The sequence below is a fragment of the Zosterops lateralis genome (assembly GCF_965231275.1).
Source record: "Zosterops lateralis genome assembly, chromosome: Z".
Taxonomy (NCBI): Eukaryota; Metazoa; Chordata; class Aves; order Passeriformes; family Zosteropidae; genus Zosterops; species Zosterops lateralis.
Genome location: NC_139800.1, coordinates 45,546,364 through 45,562,269, shown reverse-complemented (window position 1 = coordinate 45,562,269; position 15,906 = coordinate 45,546,364). Strand labels below are relative to the sequence as shown.

At 44.4% G+C, this 15,906-nt stretch overlaps 1 protein-coding gene across 2 annotated transcripts in view; it reads right to left on the bottom strand.

Moving 5' to 3' along the window:
- Positions 1–4,133, bottom strand: part of IDUA (alpha-L-iduronidase) — a gene marked incomplete at its 5' end in the record, with an annotated part of 44,437 nt that extends 40,304 nt beyond the window's left edge. Inside the window, 2 exons of one of the 2 annotated variants that reach the window (XM_083883678.1) lie at positions 685–825; positions 4,009–4,133. In XM_083883678.1, coding sequence (XP_083739804.1) covers positions 685–825; positions 4,009–4,133 — 266 coding nt within the window. The remainder of the gene's footprint in view (positions 1–684; positions 826–4,008) is intronic. The other variant, XM_083883680.1, reaches the window with a different exon arrangement.
- Between the last annotated feature and the right edge of the window lie 11,773 nt (positions 4,134–15,906).

Below are 15,906 nucleotides of genomic sequence, written 5' to 3'. Positions count from 1 at the left end.
ATGCTCAGCTCAGGAAGAGTCTGAGCCAGGCAGAACTTCTAAGAGCTATTACAATTTTTCATGGAGTTTTTATGGTTTGTCTTCCTTCATAGAACAATTGCTCCTGCTCTAGGCATCTGGCTATTTGGCTGCTCCCACTGATATGAGTGTGTTCAAGCTGAATTAGAAGGGACTTGAAAGGTAATGAATTCCAAATGTTCTCCTAAAGTCTGACATGTATTTCCCTAAAACTAAAAATGCAATTTTGTATACAAAACCTTTTGGAACAGGGTATTAACTGGTATTACCTGAATTTACCCTGTTTTAATTATCACTATCTGTCAATTAATGCACTGCACAGGTGGCTTCAGGAGGAAAAAGTAACTCCTAATATAGGCAGAAGGATTAGCAGCAGCTTTCATTTGGACCTCAGTAAGTCAGGCTTTTTTGGACTTTTTTGCTGTATCATGTCTTCTACACTAAAAAGTAAGCCATCTTTCTAGTCCCTTCTTCTCATTAAACTGTGTCTTTCTTCATCTCTTAAAATTTCAGACTGATTCTCATCTGATGGAACTTAGCTGACCTCCGCAGAATCAAAGATATGCCCAGCTTGCAATTCGGCTAGGATAGACATCAAAGTGAGCACCTGTTGGACCCTTTAATATGTCACATTTTCCTAGATTTCAGCTTGAGGTGTTTGCTTACCTAAGAGCAACTAATTCCAGTAACCAGTGAATCCGAACTTGCTCGATGCCGCCATGTGGAACAGAAGAAATGTAGGCAAGGTTCAGCTCTTGGTCTTTGCTCAGGTCAAACAGGTCAGCACGGCTGTGAGGTAAAGGAGGGCTTCAGGAAAAGATGGACAGAAAAGAAACACATTGAAATATTAAAATAACGGCTCCACTGGGCATGCGTAGATTCCTATGCTACATCCCTACACCACCTTCACATTCCTGCATGGCATGAGGAGCACTGCCTAACATGAGACAAAAGCAAAACGGAGCTGCAGGTTATCTGGGGCCAACTGGTTATCCATGCTGTTTGGCGATGTAGAATACAATCTGGGTGCAGCTCAGCACCATGCTCAAAGGAAAACCTTGCCAGCAGTCACTGCTGCACAGACAGCTATCTCAGGCAACAGCAGCCAGAGGAAACCATTTAGTGACAGCTGTCTTACTTCTGAGTAACTAATCCTAAAAGAGCTCACTGTTTTTTAGACTTTAGAGTGGAAGTCAGACTTGCTGACACCTGCAGTAAGAAAAATATGGACTTGACCATCCAGCCAAAGTTCCTGCAATGATATCAATTCTTTGTCTACTGTGGACCCCACTACACTTCTTAGAAGCAGAATTAGATGTTCAGAGCCTTCACATTCTTCAGCCATTTTCAGCTAACCCTTAAGCATTAGAAAGTACACAAGTATGCAGTTTGAAGTTTCTATGCTTGATTCTGCAAGCAGTTTAACAGGCTCATGGCTATAAGCAACAATCATATCGACTTTGATGTCTTCTTATTCCACTGAAATTAACATTACACTGTGGCAAATTTCTGTTGTTCCTACCCCTACAGATAAATACTGCAAGATGGAGATTTCAATCCCATCCTTCACAAGTCAGCAACTTAGAATGCTGCACGGTTCACTGGGTCTGGGCATCCTTAGGGACTTTGATCAAACCTCCCTGTATTGTGGGCATTCTGAATGATAAAGCATTTGTATGAAAAAAGGATAAAACAACACTGTCCCTCAGGCTTAATAAAACTCATCCATGTGTCTTCACACTGCAGCAAGAGATGACTTGTGTTCTAACTACACGGTATATACAAAAAGTTTAAGTCAGAAACTGTTTTAGTCTATGCCTTGTCTGTTGTAATCTGTCTCCTATGAAGTCAACCAGACTTCTGCTGACGGTAATGCAGCTGGGAAGAGTCATTTACATCATCCTTGCCTACTCTGTACCCACCCATATAATCATCCCACCACCAAGGGCCCTACCAAATGAATCTGCTACTGTATAACCTTCTGTGGACATAGGAAGAAATGCCTGATCCCACTGGACAAGAATTTGACACAACTGAGATACTGCCTATCTATTGCCCCATCTCCTACATCCTTACCTGAAAGTTCCAGTCTTTACACAAACCACATCCATTTATAAAGCTTATTACAAATCAGCCAGTATATGTGAGCCCCTCTCTGCAGCTTCACCAGCATAGAAGGCACTAAAAAACCATCCCCATAAGACAGCTTCAAGTCACACAAGTGATACTGAGAAATTATCAGCTCCACTCTTACTAAAATGCATCAGCCATTTGGGTCCTTTTAATTGTTCCAGTAAATAAGGACAATGTTAATGATCAAATTCTGATGGGGTGCTCTACCAATACTCTGAAACTCAAATTGGCTTCCATTCAACAGTGGCAAAGACAATTATTTTTGCTTAGTCCATGTTGAATAAACACCCTGAAGTTCACACCATTAGAGAGACATCTTGCAGAAACCATGATGGCATACAAAACAAAGCTGACAGAATAGTGGGTTTTATTAGTGGTGCTATCAATATCTATTCTTCCCTGTTCTGAATGCAAAGTGCCCATCCAAGAGAACTTCGAGCCTTGCTCCCAGGCTTTCTCAGCTGCTGATCCACAGCTGGGCACTTGCCCAGAAAAGAAGCTTTAGCAGCTGGAACTCAGTTGTGCACTGCATGAGCTTGCAAGGGATTTTCAGAAATACTAGTGTTGGCCAGGTGTTATAGAAGAGTAACTGCTGACCCATGGATAGCCTCTGCCTCTGCTACTGCTCCTCTGTCTTTCTTTCACATGTCTTTCACGTCTTGCAGCTTTCCAAAATTTTTCACACAATTAAAACTGTGAATGTTTCATAGGCTGCAATTTAAATGGGCTAAAACCACTATTTTTAAGGCAGATTTTCATTAATGTTTCCTAATATTGCAAGAAAATTGTAAAACAAAGCAAAACGATCAGTGAAAGAAAAAAAAAAAATCCTGAAAGCCCAAACATTTCTCTTCATCACAATGTATGTTGCACACACTGCCACCCCCACCCCCACCCCCCCGCCCCAAAGGAAAATGAAAGAAAAATCCTGCAAGCTTTTTTTTAGAGGACCTTTATGCATTATACAAAAAAAAGTGCACAAATTCCTTTTTCTAAGACACATGCTCACTCCATCCCTATTACAACTCTTCTTCATGTAAGCGTTATTTAACCCACTGTACAGGGCTAGAAAGAGATCACAATCACTTCAGAGTAAGATACAAGCGTGGCAGTATCTTGGCACCATCTCTTGCTTTCATGCCTGCTAGAAGTTTTTAGTAGTCTCGCCACACTTAGAGGCTGTTTCAACTCCAGCTAGCTGAGCAAGACCAGGCTTTCTCCGAGAAGCAAAGCATGACCAAAATACAAGGATTTCTGCACGGGTCACCTCCTTCTCCCTAACATGAGTCAACTTGACCCACTGGCTGCATCCGGTGGTGCATCTGGAAAACGTCTGTCAAGAAGAACAAACTCCTAGAACTATCAGTCTTTTGTTTTTTGGTACTAGAACTATCAGAAGTTTTTCCTGGGGCCCTTTACGGGCCTTGGCAATGGAAACACTGGAAAATAAAGTAAAAGTAAAGGGAAATGCGTTCTGAGTATCAACATATGTACTGTGCTGGAGAAGAATATGGACTTTACATGTTCGGGAGGCCAAGGAAGCAGTCAGAGAAGGGGAAAGAACGTCAACTAGGCCTATTTTTTGGCCAGTTCACATTAACTGGCCACATCCCACATCCCGCCCTACACTGTGGAGCTGGTCTAGCACCAGGCTAAGCAGCAAGGGGCGGCAAGGGGCAGCAAGGGGCAGCAAGGGCCCTCTGATCCCCCAGCAGCAAGCCCTGGAGAGCCTCGGTTCCTCCTGGAGGGCAGCGTCCCCACGGCCTGGGGATCGAGAGGGCGGGATGCAGCCGAGGCGAGGGCCGAAGCGCCTTTGCCCAGCGGCTCGGGGCCCGAAGCCGGGCGGTGCGCGCTTACCAGAAGCCAGTGCTCCTCCAAAAGTGCCGCAGGGGCCGCTCGGCTCGCCGGGCATCCACGTACACTTGGTACGCCGCGGAGCCCGCGCCCAGCGGCACCAGCAGCAGCCACAGCAGCGGCCCCATGGCGCGGCGAGGGCCGCGGGGCCGGGAGCGGGGGGGGCCAGGGCCGCCCGCTGCCGAGGGCCAGGGCACGCCCAGGGTCCGAGAGGCCCTCGCCCCCCGGAGCCCCGCGGCCGGGGCCCTCCTGCCCGCCCCGCTCACGACTGGCGGCGCTGTGGCCGCTGTCCCGGCATCGCCGGCTCCCGGGACTGTCCCGGCGGCGCTGCCGGGGGCGGGCGGCGGCGGGTGCGCCTCTCTCGGGCCCCACACGGGGGCGGTAGGCCCCGCCACGCCCGCGCTCCCCGCGCCAGCCCCGGCCAGGCCGCGGTGACGGGAGCGGAACCTCCCTCCTGTCCCGGAAAAGCGTAGGGGCAGGGTGGGAGCTGTGTCCGCTGTAAACGTGTAAACCCGTTTATTGATTTCAGCATTTCGAGGAGCAATGTGCGCCCTCAGCGCAGAAAGCCAGCCGCATCCCGGGCTGCCGCCGCAGCGGGGTGGGCAGCAGGGCGAGGGAGGGAATTCCCCGCTCCGCTCCCCTCCCGTGAGGCCCCACCTGGTGTGCTGCCTCGGGCTCCGGGATCCACCACAGGAAGGACGTGGACTTGTTGGAGCAAGTCCAGAGAAGGGCCGTGAAGTTTATAAGGGAACTGAAGAACTTCCCCTGCAAGGACAGGCCGGGAAGGTCGGGGCCGTTCAGTCCTAGAGAATAACGGAGGCAAATCGGAAGAGGAGAAGATAGCTTAGTTATTGGAGAGATATTATTTACTGTGGAGGTGGTGAGATGCTGGAAGAGGTTCCCCAGGGAGGTTGTCGATGCCCCGTGGCACTTTTCAAAGCCAGGCTGGACAAGGTCTTGAGCAACCCAGTCTAGTGGGATTTGTGCCTGCCCATGGCAAGGGGATGTTGGGACCAGATGATCCTCAAGGTCCCTTCCCACCCATAACATTCCATGATTCCATGATTCTGTGAAGAGTTTTAAATGTTCTTTGTCACACACAGCCTGCAGCTTGATTCTCAAAATGCTTGTTTGTTACCGTGTATACCTGAGGAGTTGGTTTTCCATGGGATGTGACTTGTTTTCACAATCATTCTTGTTTACTGATTGTTGTGCCCCCAGGAATCTTTTCAAGCCTTTCAGGCAGGAAATCCAGTTCTATGCTGCTAGCTACACCCTAAGCTGGGACAAAAGTTGCCTTTGGGTGCTGGGCTTCAGTGATGGCTGATGGCATTTTGCCACTCGGAAAGGGTGATGCATGAGAGAAGAACCTTGCACCCGCTTACGTTGGCTTTTTTGTTACTTTCTCTTCAGATTGGAAGAGATGAACACCTGACAGCCAAAAACCCAAACTGATTTTTTGCTTATTAACACCAACCCTGCACCTCTCTGTCTTTAAGTGGGAAAGGTTCATTGTGGGGCCAGCACAAGAAGCCAGCAGTTCCAGTACCTAGCTGTGATGGACATGGAAACTGTCCCTTGCAGAGGAAGGTCAGTCCCCAATCAAAGAATTGGCCACAAATTTCAGCAAAAAGTTGTTTTCAGGGCAGAATTCCTCTTAACCCCATAGGTTCTGCCATGACCATTCCTATTGACATCAGGAAGGCCTGAGCCTTGGAAACCAAAGCTGACTTTTCCTCAGAGACTGCTAAAACAGAACTGTTGCATTCAGCTTGGCTGATTTCAAAGTCCAGTCCGGAAGACAAGGTGTCAAATCAATACTATGCTCTTTTTGGCCAGGAAACTTTTGCTATCCTCGGGCATGTTGTAGAAAGTCCTGAAACACCACAGAGCCATGGATGTAAGAGTGCTCTGTTGTCATTTTAGATAAGTGTCTCTCTCAGAGCTACAGGAAAGTCTCTTCCCTGGGAGTCTGACAAGAACATGACCTCCAGAGCATTTCCAGGACAGTCCTTGGAGATTGGGGTAGGGGCTAAACAGAAGGGTTGGCGTTGTTTTCTACAACTTATCCCAAGGCATGGGCAGGTGCTACATGTAGCACATGGCCACACCAGGCTTGAACTTGGGAGATAGAAGTCAAAACCTCTCTGTTGGAGAAACTCAACAAAAGGCTCTGTCATCCACAGGTTTCTCTTCCATGTGTAACAAAGCAGCTAACAAGATTGTTTTGAAGTACTTCTGAAGAGCTGCAATTGCCCACAGAAAATCTTTTCTGCTCACGACAGCTGCTTTGGTGCCTCCTGCCAGAGAAAGAAAATCCATCAGTTATCTACACCCTGTGGAGGAGCCCAGTACACCTCTGCTAAAACATCTGAGGGCTGGTGCAGGGAGAGCAGCCGGGAGTATATGGCATTTTCCCAATCAAGGTAGTTGACTGGATCAACATGTTCTGGCAGCATTTGCAGGTCAAATGCCAGGCTACACTAGTAAAACTCAGTTGTCTGCTCTGCAGTCCTCCCAGTCCTCCTTTTCCAGGGGCAGCACAAATGGCAAGATTACCTCAGATTACCTCCAACATGCAGTTTGCCAGGTTTAAAAATCTGATTCAGAGCTAAACCATATGCTTGGGTTTCTATGATCATGGTTCTGGAGACAATCAGGCAGAGCCATGATGAAAACCTTGGTCGAGGGGATGTTCTCTTTTTCCTTTGACTTGCTGCTCCTCCAAGGGCTGGGAAGTTTTTCTTTGTAGCATTTTACAAGGTTTCCCACAGCTGACACTCCCACCTGAAGTATACACTGGGAATTTTACCATAGCCTCCTGCCACTTCTCTGCAAAGACTGAGTGAGAGCTCTTCCTCTACTGAGGCATTCCTGAGGAAGCACACAGGCATGGGGAATGGACAGCAGCACTGTTCACTGGCCCTTTCCAGTATATTGAGGCTGGTCCTTCCCAGCTGTCTGGCCAGCTTAAAATGCTCCAGTGTTTCAAACTGGGCAGATGAGAGATGTAAAACCTGTTACTACTGAACTGAGTTATTCCTCTAGGAAAGGGTGCTTAGGGTATTTAGTCCCAGCAGCTCTCCCTGCAGCATCCCTGCAGGAACACAGACGTTCCAGACTCCTTCAGACATGTCAGGGAGCTGGTAACTTCATGCTGCATTTTCTTTCTTTGTGAAGAGGTACCTGCAAAATGCACAGGAAATTTGGGTGTATGTATTGAGGAGGTTTATATGTGTGTGTCTGTGTGAGTTTTGAATGTGTGTGTGCGCATTTCTGTTCAGATGCCTCCAGCTAATTTAGTACTTAATTGAATTATAAACTTGGCTTCAGAGAGAGTCCTGGAAATGCCAAGATGTCTTTGTCACCCAGCCATCTCATGCCAAATGGCAGGAACAAGACTTTTGCTGTAGCATATGGAACTTAAAGCCTAGAAAATCCTCTGGAGTTTTCTGGATATTTTTGTAATAACTAACTACTGTAAATAACTAACTACTGGCGAGGCCTTCGAAGGTTTATGACAGCTTTTGCTTCTTGGATGACTTTACTTTCCCATGGTAGCAGCTGGTCTTTAGGCAGATAGACTCGGCCAAATAGTCTCAAGTTTCATGTTACATCTAATCCAGTCTAACAGGGACTGGAGTCCTGCTCTTCTTCCCTACCACTACTTGCGTATTGCTGCTGTTTCCCGTGTGTCAGGGAACAGCACCAAGGAAGCTGCAAGGAGGATAGTTCATCCAGCTGACTTCCTGGAAAGCATCTCCTTTTCTGAATCAGTTTGTTTTCTTGTGCACAAGTAAGCTGCAGAGACATCTCACTGTGTAGCCTGGTAGTCCACAACAGAAGAAGCATAGGGGCAGAGGTAGAAGAGAATGAGACTGGCCCTGACTAACTGCCTGCTGGTAGGCCGGAGAAGGCATAGTATGAAACTATGGTCCAATTCGTGCATCTTCATGGCTTCCATAGCGTGGTCAGCCTTGTAAAATCTAACTCTAAAAGGATCCTCTTTCTTGCAGTAGTCTAGCAGTTCTATACACCCATCTCAATCACCAAACTGCCACTGCGTTCATAATATCTCTGCAACATACTAAAGGTGTTAGGCATACATATCTCACATTGGGAATCTTATCAGCAACACAGCATGGATCTTAGTTCTGCTTTTCTTATGGACGGCTTGCTTTCAAAGCTCAGCTTATGACAGGGCTGCAGCTTTTACCCATGATCTGGTGGGCTTTGTGAGCCCCAAGATTTTCTTCTTCCTCAATTTATTTCCAGCCTTTGGGATGAGTAGTTGAGTTGCATGTGGCTTGCAGCTATTTGTTGCCTTCCCCTCAGTGGGACAGTGCTACTCTGCCTCAAGACATGCAGTACCTCTAGCTCTAAATTTCTGCCACGGGTTATGCAGGTTGCAGACAGAAGTAATACCTGCTCCCTGGTCATGATTCCCTGTGCTGGACTTGCTTTTCTTGCAGTGATCAGCCCCGGACAGAAGTACATGATGCAGGAACGTGGGCGCACTCCTGAGGGAGCTTGAAAGCTTGAAGGTGTCTGGGACATGTAATGCTAGAGTTGCATGGGATTATTGGGGGTTGGTTGGTTGTATAGGAGAGAACAGGGTGCATTACCCTGCTGTAGGGTGGGATATACTGTTTCCTCCCAAGGGCTTCAGATTTTTTAGTTTCTGCTTCTTTCCTGGTATGATGCCATAATTTATTTTTTTTTCCAACTCACACTTTTGGTCTAGATACAATTCTGACAAGTTCAGAAGTGTTTCATGGCTTTTCCAATGTACTTTGTGGACTTCATAGCTAAGGTGGGGGTGTTCTGTGCCCTGAGGAGACCAAGTTCTGGTATCCAACATAGTCTGGGGAGATCCAAACAGACTCAGAGTGATGAAAATACTTTGCAGCCCTTTACAAGTGCTTTCCTCATAATTATTTCGTTTACCTAAGAGGTTATTAGGAAATCAGAGGTGTTATCACCTCTGCTGAATACAACAGTTTTAATAAGTATTATGTGAATGCTTGAAATTCTAGATACTATCAATGTGCATATCTCTAATATCCCAAAGCTGACTATGTTCAAGGCCAGGATATGATGTCTCCCTGCATTTGTGATACCTCAGCATATTTCATCCAGTGCATGCAGCCTACTTGATAAATGCTCTCTCATTTTTCCAGGGAGATGGACCTTGTCACCTAGATGTCACCTTCCATTCCACCATGATTGAACATAACTCAAGGGGATTATTTTGCTCCACTTCAGCACTATACAGCTGCTTTTGTCATCAGATGTAACCTGGTACATCTAATTCTGTCATTATGACTGTTAGGCTGAGGGCCTCATGTCAACCTGACAGTGTGTTGTCTCAGGGCTTGTCTTGGCCCAGGACTCTTTTAACTTTGGTAAGGACTGTTGAATAGTTTTGTGACTGCTTCCTAAATTTTTATAACTTAGCTCAGTGAATAGCATCCAGGATAAAATGTGACAGGCCTCAGCAAGGGCCAGTTTATCCCCGAGGAACCTGGCATCCTCATCAAAAGCCCCATCCACTGTTTCTGAACTGAGGAGCAAGGCAGATGCTGAGTGACAGATGTGGTCAGCCCAGAGTCCAGGTCATTAAATTGGACCAGGCAAGTATCGTCACAGGACAATTCTTGGGCCAAACTGGGAAGTCAGTCTATGAATCCCAGTCTAGATCAAAGGTCTGTGGCCAGATGTAGGCAGAGCTGAGATCAGCACTTACACAAGATAGATAGGGTAGGGGTTGAAGCCTCTCTGAAATGGGGCTCCTGGGCTGAAACAAAAATGTTGTGCTGAAACAATGATAGTATTCAGTTCTCATAGATGGAAAGGACTACTGTAAAGATGCAATGTTCTTCCTAGAGTGGGTTGAGTACCAGTTCCTCCACTTCAGGAAGACGAAGGCTTTGGGCCTGAGGCTAGTATAAATTACATCTCCGCCTAACTTGGAAGGGAAATAAATCTGAAAGATTTTACTGCCAGTTGTAAAGTTCTGGATTTGCTCCACTTTTCCTAGGCGAAGAGGAACACTATGGCTGAGTGTCAAAGTTTAGATGGGAGCTACTCAAAGCAAAACAGATTTTATTAACAAAACATTCAAAATAGCCCCAAATGGGACTCAGGCAACCACACTACAATGACCAAGAGCCTACATTTGATGAAGAAATTGTCATGCCAAGGACTCAGTGTGATACCCACTTCCTGCCTGGGGCAAGCTTGTGTCCTCCCTGAGTCTTGGGACTCAGAGGGACAATGGCAGACTAAACTTAAGGACAGAGAAAAGGGATGGACAGTAGGAATTTAATATGTATCAGTCTCACTCTTATTTTCAGAGTGTTGATTTTACCTTAACTGAAGGTAACATAGTGACCTTGTGTATTTTAGTTAGACCGCGGGGACCCTAATTAGACTAACAATAAATTCTGAGCTCCACATATAATCTGTATTCTTTTTTACCCACAGCAAAATTTATTTCAGAATGTAGGAAGAGTGTTGTAGAGCTACCAGAGAGAATGGTATTGATGTTAATGACAGTCATATCTGTTACGACTGGAGTCAGGTAGAAGAGAGTCAGCACTATATTGGTTAGCTGAGGAAGATATGCTGCCTTGCATCCTTCTAATAAGCCACCTTTTCTCAGTTCCCTCTTTGGCTGCATCAGCTCCTCAGGAATTACCATGTATTTGTGTGGCATTTCTCTTACAGAGAAGAGTATTTGTGTGGTATCTCATTACAAGAGAGTTATTTCTCTTACAACTCCTTCAGGTCCATCAGTGGAATGAGGGATTTGCATATATTTACCTATGGCCAGGGCATGTTCCACCTCTTGCTTTGAGGAAGAGAGGCTGAGTGTGAAGAAAAGAACAGATTTATCCCTCAAACCCTAATAGTCTTTAGTATTGTCTTTTCTCCTAGAATTGGCATCAATACACAGGGTGGACAGAGCATGGGGAGTTGACTTCTACAGCTTGCTCTGCCAAGTTCATTTGAAAAGAAGTCAGAGTGGATAACATCAGCTGGTCTTCCCTCACTCATCCAGGTCTTTGTTTCATTGCTGAAGGCAGTCAGGTTGGTCAAGCATGATTTCCCTTTAACGAATCCATGCTGGCTACTCCTTACCACCTTCTTATCATCCATGTAGATAGAGATAGCCTCATTTCAGTATGAGGTACTTGGTCTCCATCACCTTTTCAGGGACTGAGGTAAGGCTACTGGCCAGTAGTTCCCTGGGTCCTTCTTCTTGCTCTTTATGAAGACTGGAGTGACGTTTTCTGTCTTCCAGTCCTCAGGCACCTCTCCTGACCACCATGGATTCTCAAAGATCTAGGGAATACTTGTAGGAGAAGATCATGCTGTCAGCAACTTTCTGATACCTTATGTGTGCTGGGTCTGGATGAAAAGGGGTGGTGGAACTATTTTGTCCTCCGTCAGCACCTTTCTTCTACATGATTGGGGCATAGCTGAAGACCAGAAGGGAAACTTTCAAATTCTATGGCAGTGGTAGTGCTGTGAGCTACCATGCAAAGAACATTGTTAACCAGTTGACCTTTCTCAGCACTGAATTGCACTTCCTGGTACTAAACAAGTGGAGGTTGTGATCAGCCACTGGTAGCTGGTCATCTACAGTTACAGTTTCCAGATACTCCCAAATTCTACAAGTCATGCATGCCATCTTTTATTTTGCAGCTGATCCAGATGGGAATATTTATCATTTATATATCTGGTTTAAACTGATCAGTTAACTTATCATTTGCCATAAAGCTCTTTAAACAGAATCCAAGAGACTTTTTCTTTTTTTTGTGAATTAGAATTAAAATCCTCTGTATTTGGTCTGAAAACAAGTTTTGGAAATCTGTGATGTTGGTTGTACTAGTACAAAGGATGACTCATTATTGGAACTTTAGGTTCAAGCTAGGTGCCAGTCAACAATTAATAAACATGTTTGGAAGTTGGCCCCAAAATGGAAAGGCACAGGATGTACACATCCTCACTTGTTTGTTCCACAGGACATGGATTGTAACTGATGTTTTGTGTGGGCTGTGGAGCAGAGGCAAAAATAAAAAATCAAAGAGTCCTCTAGAAAAATCAGAATGGCCACTCTGTGAGTTCTCTGGAAAGCTTACATTGGCACTTTTGTCTAAACAAGTCAACCCAGATGTGCTCAGTTAAAAATACATCTCCTTTACAAAGCTATTTGATGGTTTGATACCAAGTATAGCCATAATTTCTATGTTAGTCTTCCCTAACATAGCTATCACATGAACTGGTGAGTCAACCCATTAGAAGCTTTTTCAGTTATGAACCATGTCAATAACTGAGAACATAAATACTCTCACATTACTGTGCTTGTGAAGCAAGTAAAGAAAACTAAATGCATTGGGGCACTACCCCTTTCAAAACAAGGAATAAAGATGTTTTCCTCTGCCTTCTCAGCTTTATTGCTTATAACCAGTCAACCAAAGTTCAAAAAGAAGTGTTCTTTCATCCTACCATTGCTACAGCAAACTTGTGGTTTGTCTCTAATAACTTTTATGTCTATCTCGTATAAGCCCTAATTAATATTTAATTCCTTACTAAAGTCTTCCATTAAGGATTCACTTTATTTCTGGGAGGCATGGGGCCATCACAACTAACATGTATCATTGGTTTGACAGTTTTATGGTTCAGCTGGAACAATTTGCAGAGCTGTCCATCATTATCTTCCCTGTAGCTTTCCAGCCTTTCTATTTTAGTCGTGAACTGCAGAACAGAGCACAGTAACAGGCCACTAAGTGATACTTAAAAACTGAAGGATTAAAGTTCAGAAAAGCCACTGGAAATACTTTGCCTAATAATTTATTAAGTTGTTTTAGTTGTTTTGCAAATGTTTAATGTTAGTGCATTAGAAGAGGAGTTGTGCTTCAGAGATATCTCAGCTGTGCGGGACTTGCAATATCTTCTCTCCCTATAGTAGCACTGTCAGTTCTCTGAAGCTGTAGAGAGGATGACAGATACCTCTGCTGTCCTAGCATGCACTTGGCAGTGCACTGTGAAAGGCTGGTAAAAGCCTTTCTCTGCTCTCCCAGTGTTTGGGCATCATCTGATAAGGCACCAGAAGGGAGAAAGGAAGAGAAGTCAATAACTTGATCTGCTGGGCAGTTCTGCAGGTACATTGCCTTGCAAGACCAGGATAAATCTATGCCTTAAGCCCTCCAGAGTTGGGCGATCTCAGGCTGTCTGTGATATGGCTGTGCATCTCCTTTAAGTACTTGCATATAATTCTTTGGCATATATCCTCCCCTGCACTTACATGTCTTAGACTCATAACAGACCTTGTATCTTGATAGAATTACCTGTGGTCAAAGTTGAACACAAGCCAGTAATAAATGGTGACAGTTTGTGGTAACATTCCCATTTCATTGCCATTCCAAATGATAGTGCAGAATATTCATGGCCAGCATTTCATACAGCTTCCCCATGAAGCCTGTTCTTCTACAGGAGCAATGAACAGTCCCAGGGCAACAGCCTCTTGCCAGCTGCTTCACCATTTTATACAGTGCTCCCTAGAGGCTTTTTGTAATGGCAGGGGTCTGCAGAAACACAGTACTGTCGTGTAAAAACCCCAGGGTTTGCACCTCAGCCTGATTACCATGCTTAGTCTGATGCAGACTGAGAAACAAGTAATTCTGAAATTATGTGGGCACAGTAGTACCCAAACTAAAGTAAGGTGGACTTGTTGCATGGCTTGAAAGATTGTTGCTGTGCTTGCCCAGGAGTTTCCATTCAAGGAGAAGGTGTAGGTTTTAATTGTGGGTAGATAATTAATGGGAAATCTTCTCATGTTAAGTTTTCTTATTTGTACAGTGGAGAAGTGGGTGTGTTCAAGTTAACTGAATACTCTTTCAGGGAAAATGACTCTTAAAATAATGCATGTTAAAATGGGCTGGTTTTGAAGATCACACAACATATTAAAAGAAAGCACAAGGTGATTCAGTTTCAAGGGTTTGCAGCTGCTTCCCACACAGAAATGTGAATTCTTCTGCACAGTTAGAATTCCCAGTTCTACCTCCTTCTGAAAATGGACTGGTAAACTTATTGAGCTGGAGCATAACTGCTTTCCTGCTTTCAGAGCCCGAAGCCCAAGCATAACTCCTTTCAGAGCCCAAAGCACATTTGGCAGCTCAGCAGATATGAGCATTGCACACCTATTTGGGATTTCATGGATATATGCATCTGTACCATTACATTCTGTGGTGCAGCCTAATCTGGACAGAACAGCACTATTGGAGAGATGACATTTACACAGTGCATCCATTTCAAGTAGTCCTTGCACTTATCATTCCCTATCTATCGACATGATTAGTAAATATATATATATGTGCACAGACACAAACACACAGATAGATATTCCTCTTACCAAGAGAGTCAACTCTCAATTTCTTGTCAATCAGTGGTTACTGTCTGCAAACAGGTCTCCTCAGAGTGATGACATTCTACATTATTTGTCTACACGGTGGCCTAATTTTTCTTCATGGGGCATATTTTTCTGCTCCCAGATTTCCATCTGACTACCTTATATTTTCTAAACCAGATCCTCTTTTTTGGCTTGCATTTTGCAAACTTCAACCATACTGATAAAAATTTCTTCACAGTTGCTGGATTTTTTTGGTTGAAGTGATTTATTAAAAAAATATAGATATTGGTCTAATACAAATATCCAATGATGACGGACAAAGACTCTCTAACAGTTTAAAGTTAGAAAGTGTATGTTTATTACGACGCCGGGCAGCGTGCGGGATGGCTCCCAAATACACACCGCAGTTTACAGATGATCACAGGGTCTTTTATGTACAGGAGTATTGAAAACACAAACCACAAATGCATATTCATAACTCTGGTACATCCCATTCCCCGCTTCGTATGGTAATTAGCCAAAAAGCTATTCAGCATGCCTAGTTTGTTCTTTGAAATGGGTCGGTGGTCTTTTTTATGGGGCAGGGTCTCAAAATAATGAAGAAAGATGAGTCTTCCTCACTTTGACTTTTTAACCTTTAGTGTTACGTGACAACTGAATCCTGTTTTTCCAGGACTGTTTGATTTATGATTGTATTGTATTCATGGAGTCTATTGCTTATTCAGGATGCAAAAGCCTAGCTTGACAGGCTCCATGATTTTTCAGTTCCTTCAATCCAGCTTCTGTTAACAAGAGGGAAGCTTAGCTATCTTACCTCAGCAATATCTATTTTAACCAAGTCCTCAATTCTTCTAAATTAATGCTTCATTCCCCACTTCTTCTTTAAAGTGAGTAAATTCTTTTACTCAATATATAGTCTTCCTCGTCTATCTAATCCATACAGCTAGTGTCTCTCAAGACCAAGCCATACACCTTTGATAGTAAAGTTAAGGCTGCTACTCATCATAGCATCCTCCAATTTCAAACGAGTATCACAACAGATAAAACTAAACTTATACCAACCAAAATAAGCAACACAACTATATGGTGGGATAAGGCACTTAGTACACCTGTTGCTGTCGGAGACCACCTAAAAAGCACATCCTACTAATGATGAGACAAATGTTCCTCAAGCCTCTTAAAAACTCCTTTGATGGTCTCTGTGTCATGGTGCATTGTAAATAATGTCTTTTTTTCCGCTTCTAATTCCTTTAAGATTTCTCTCAATCCAGGATGTTTCATTAATTGAGTGACTAAAGTCAAATTCATTCTTATGGGCACAGGCAGTATCTTATTACAGGTGCCCAATGGGAAAAATCACATCCCTTAATTCTAACAAAATTGCAAACACACAAATTGAATTGGGTCTCATTTACAATTTGGTTGTCTATCCTTATGATGGGGCATGCTGTCCTTAGACAGACACAGCTTTGTCCTGTATACAC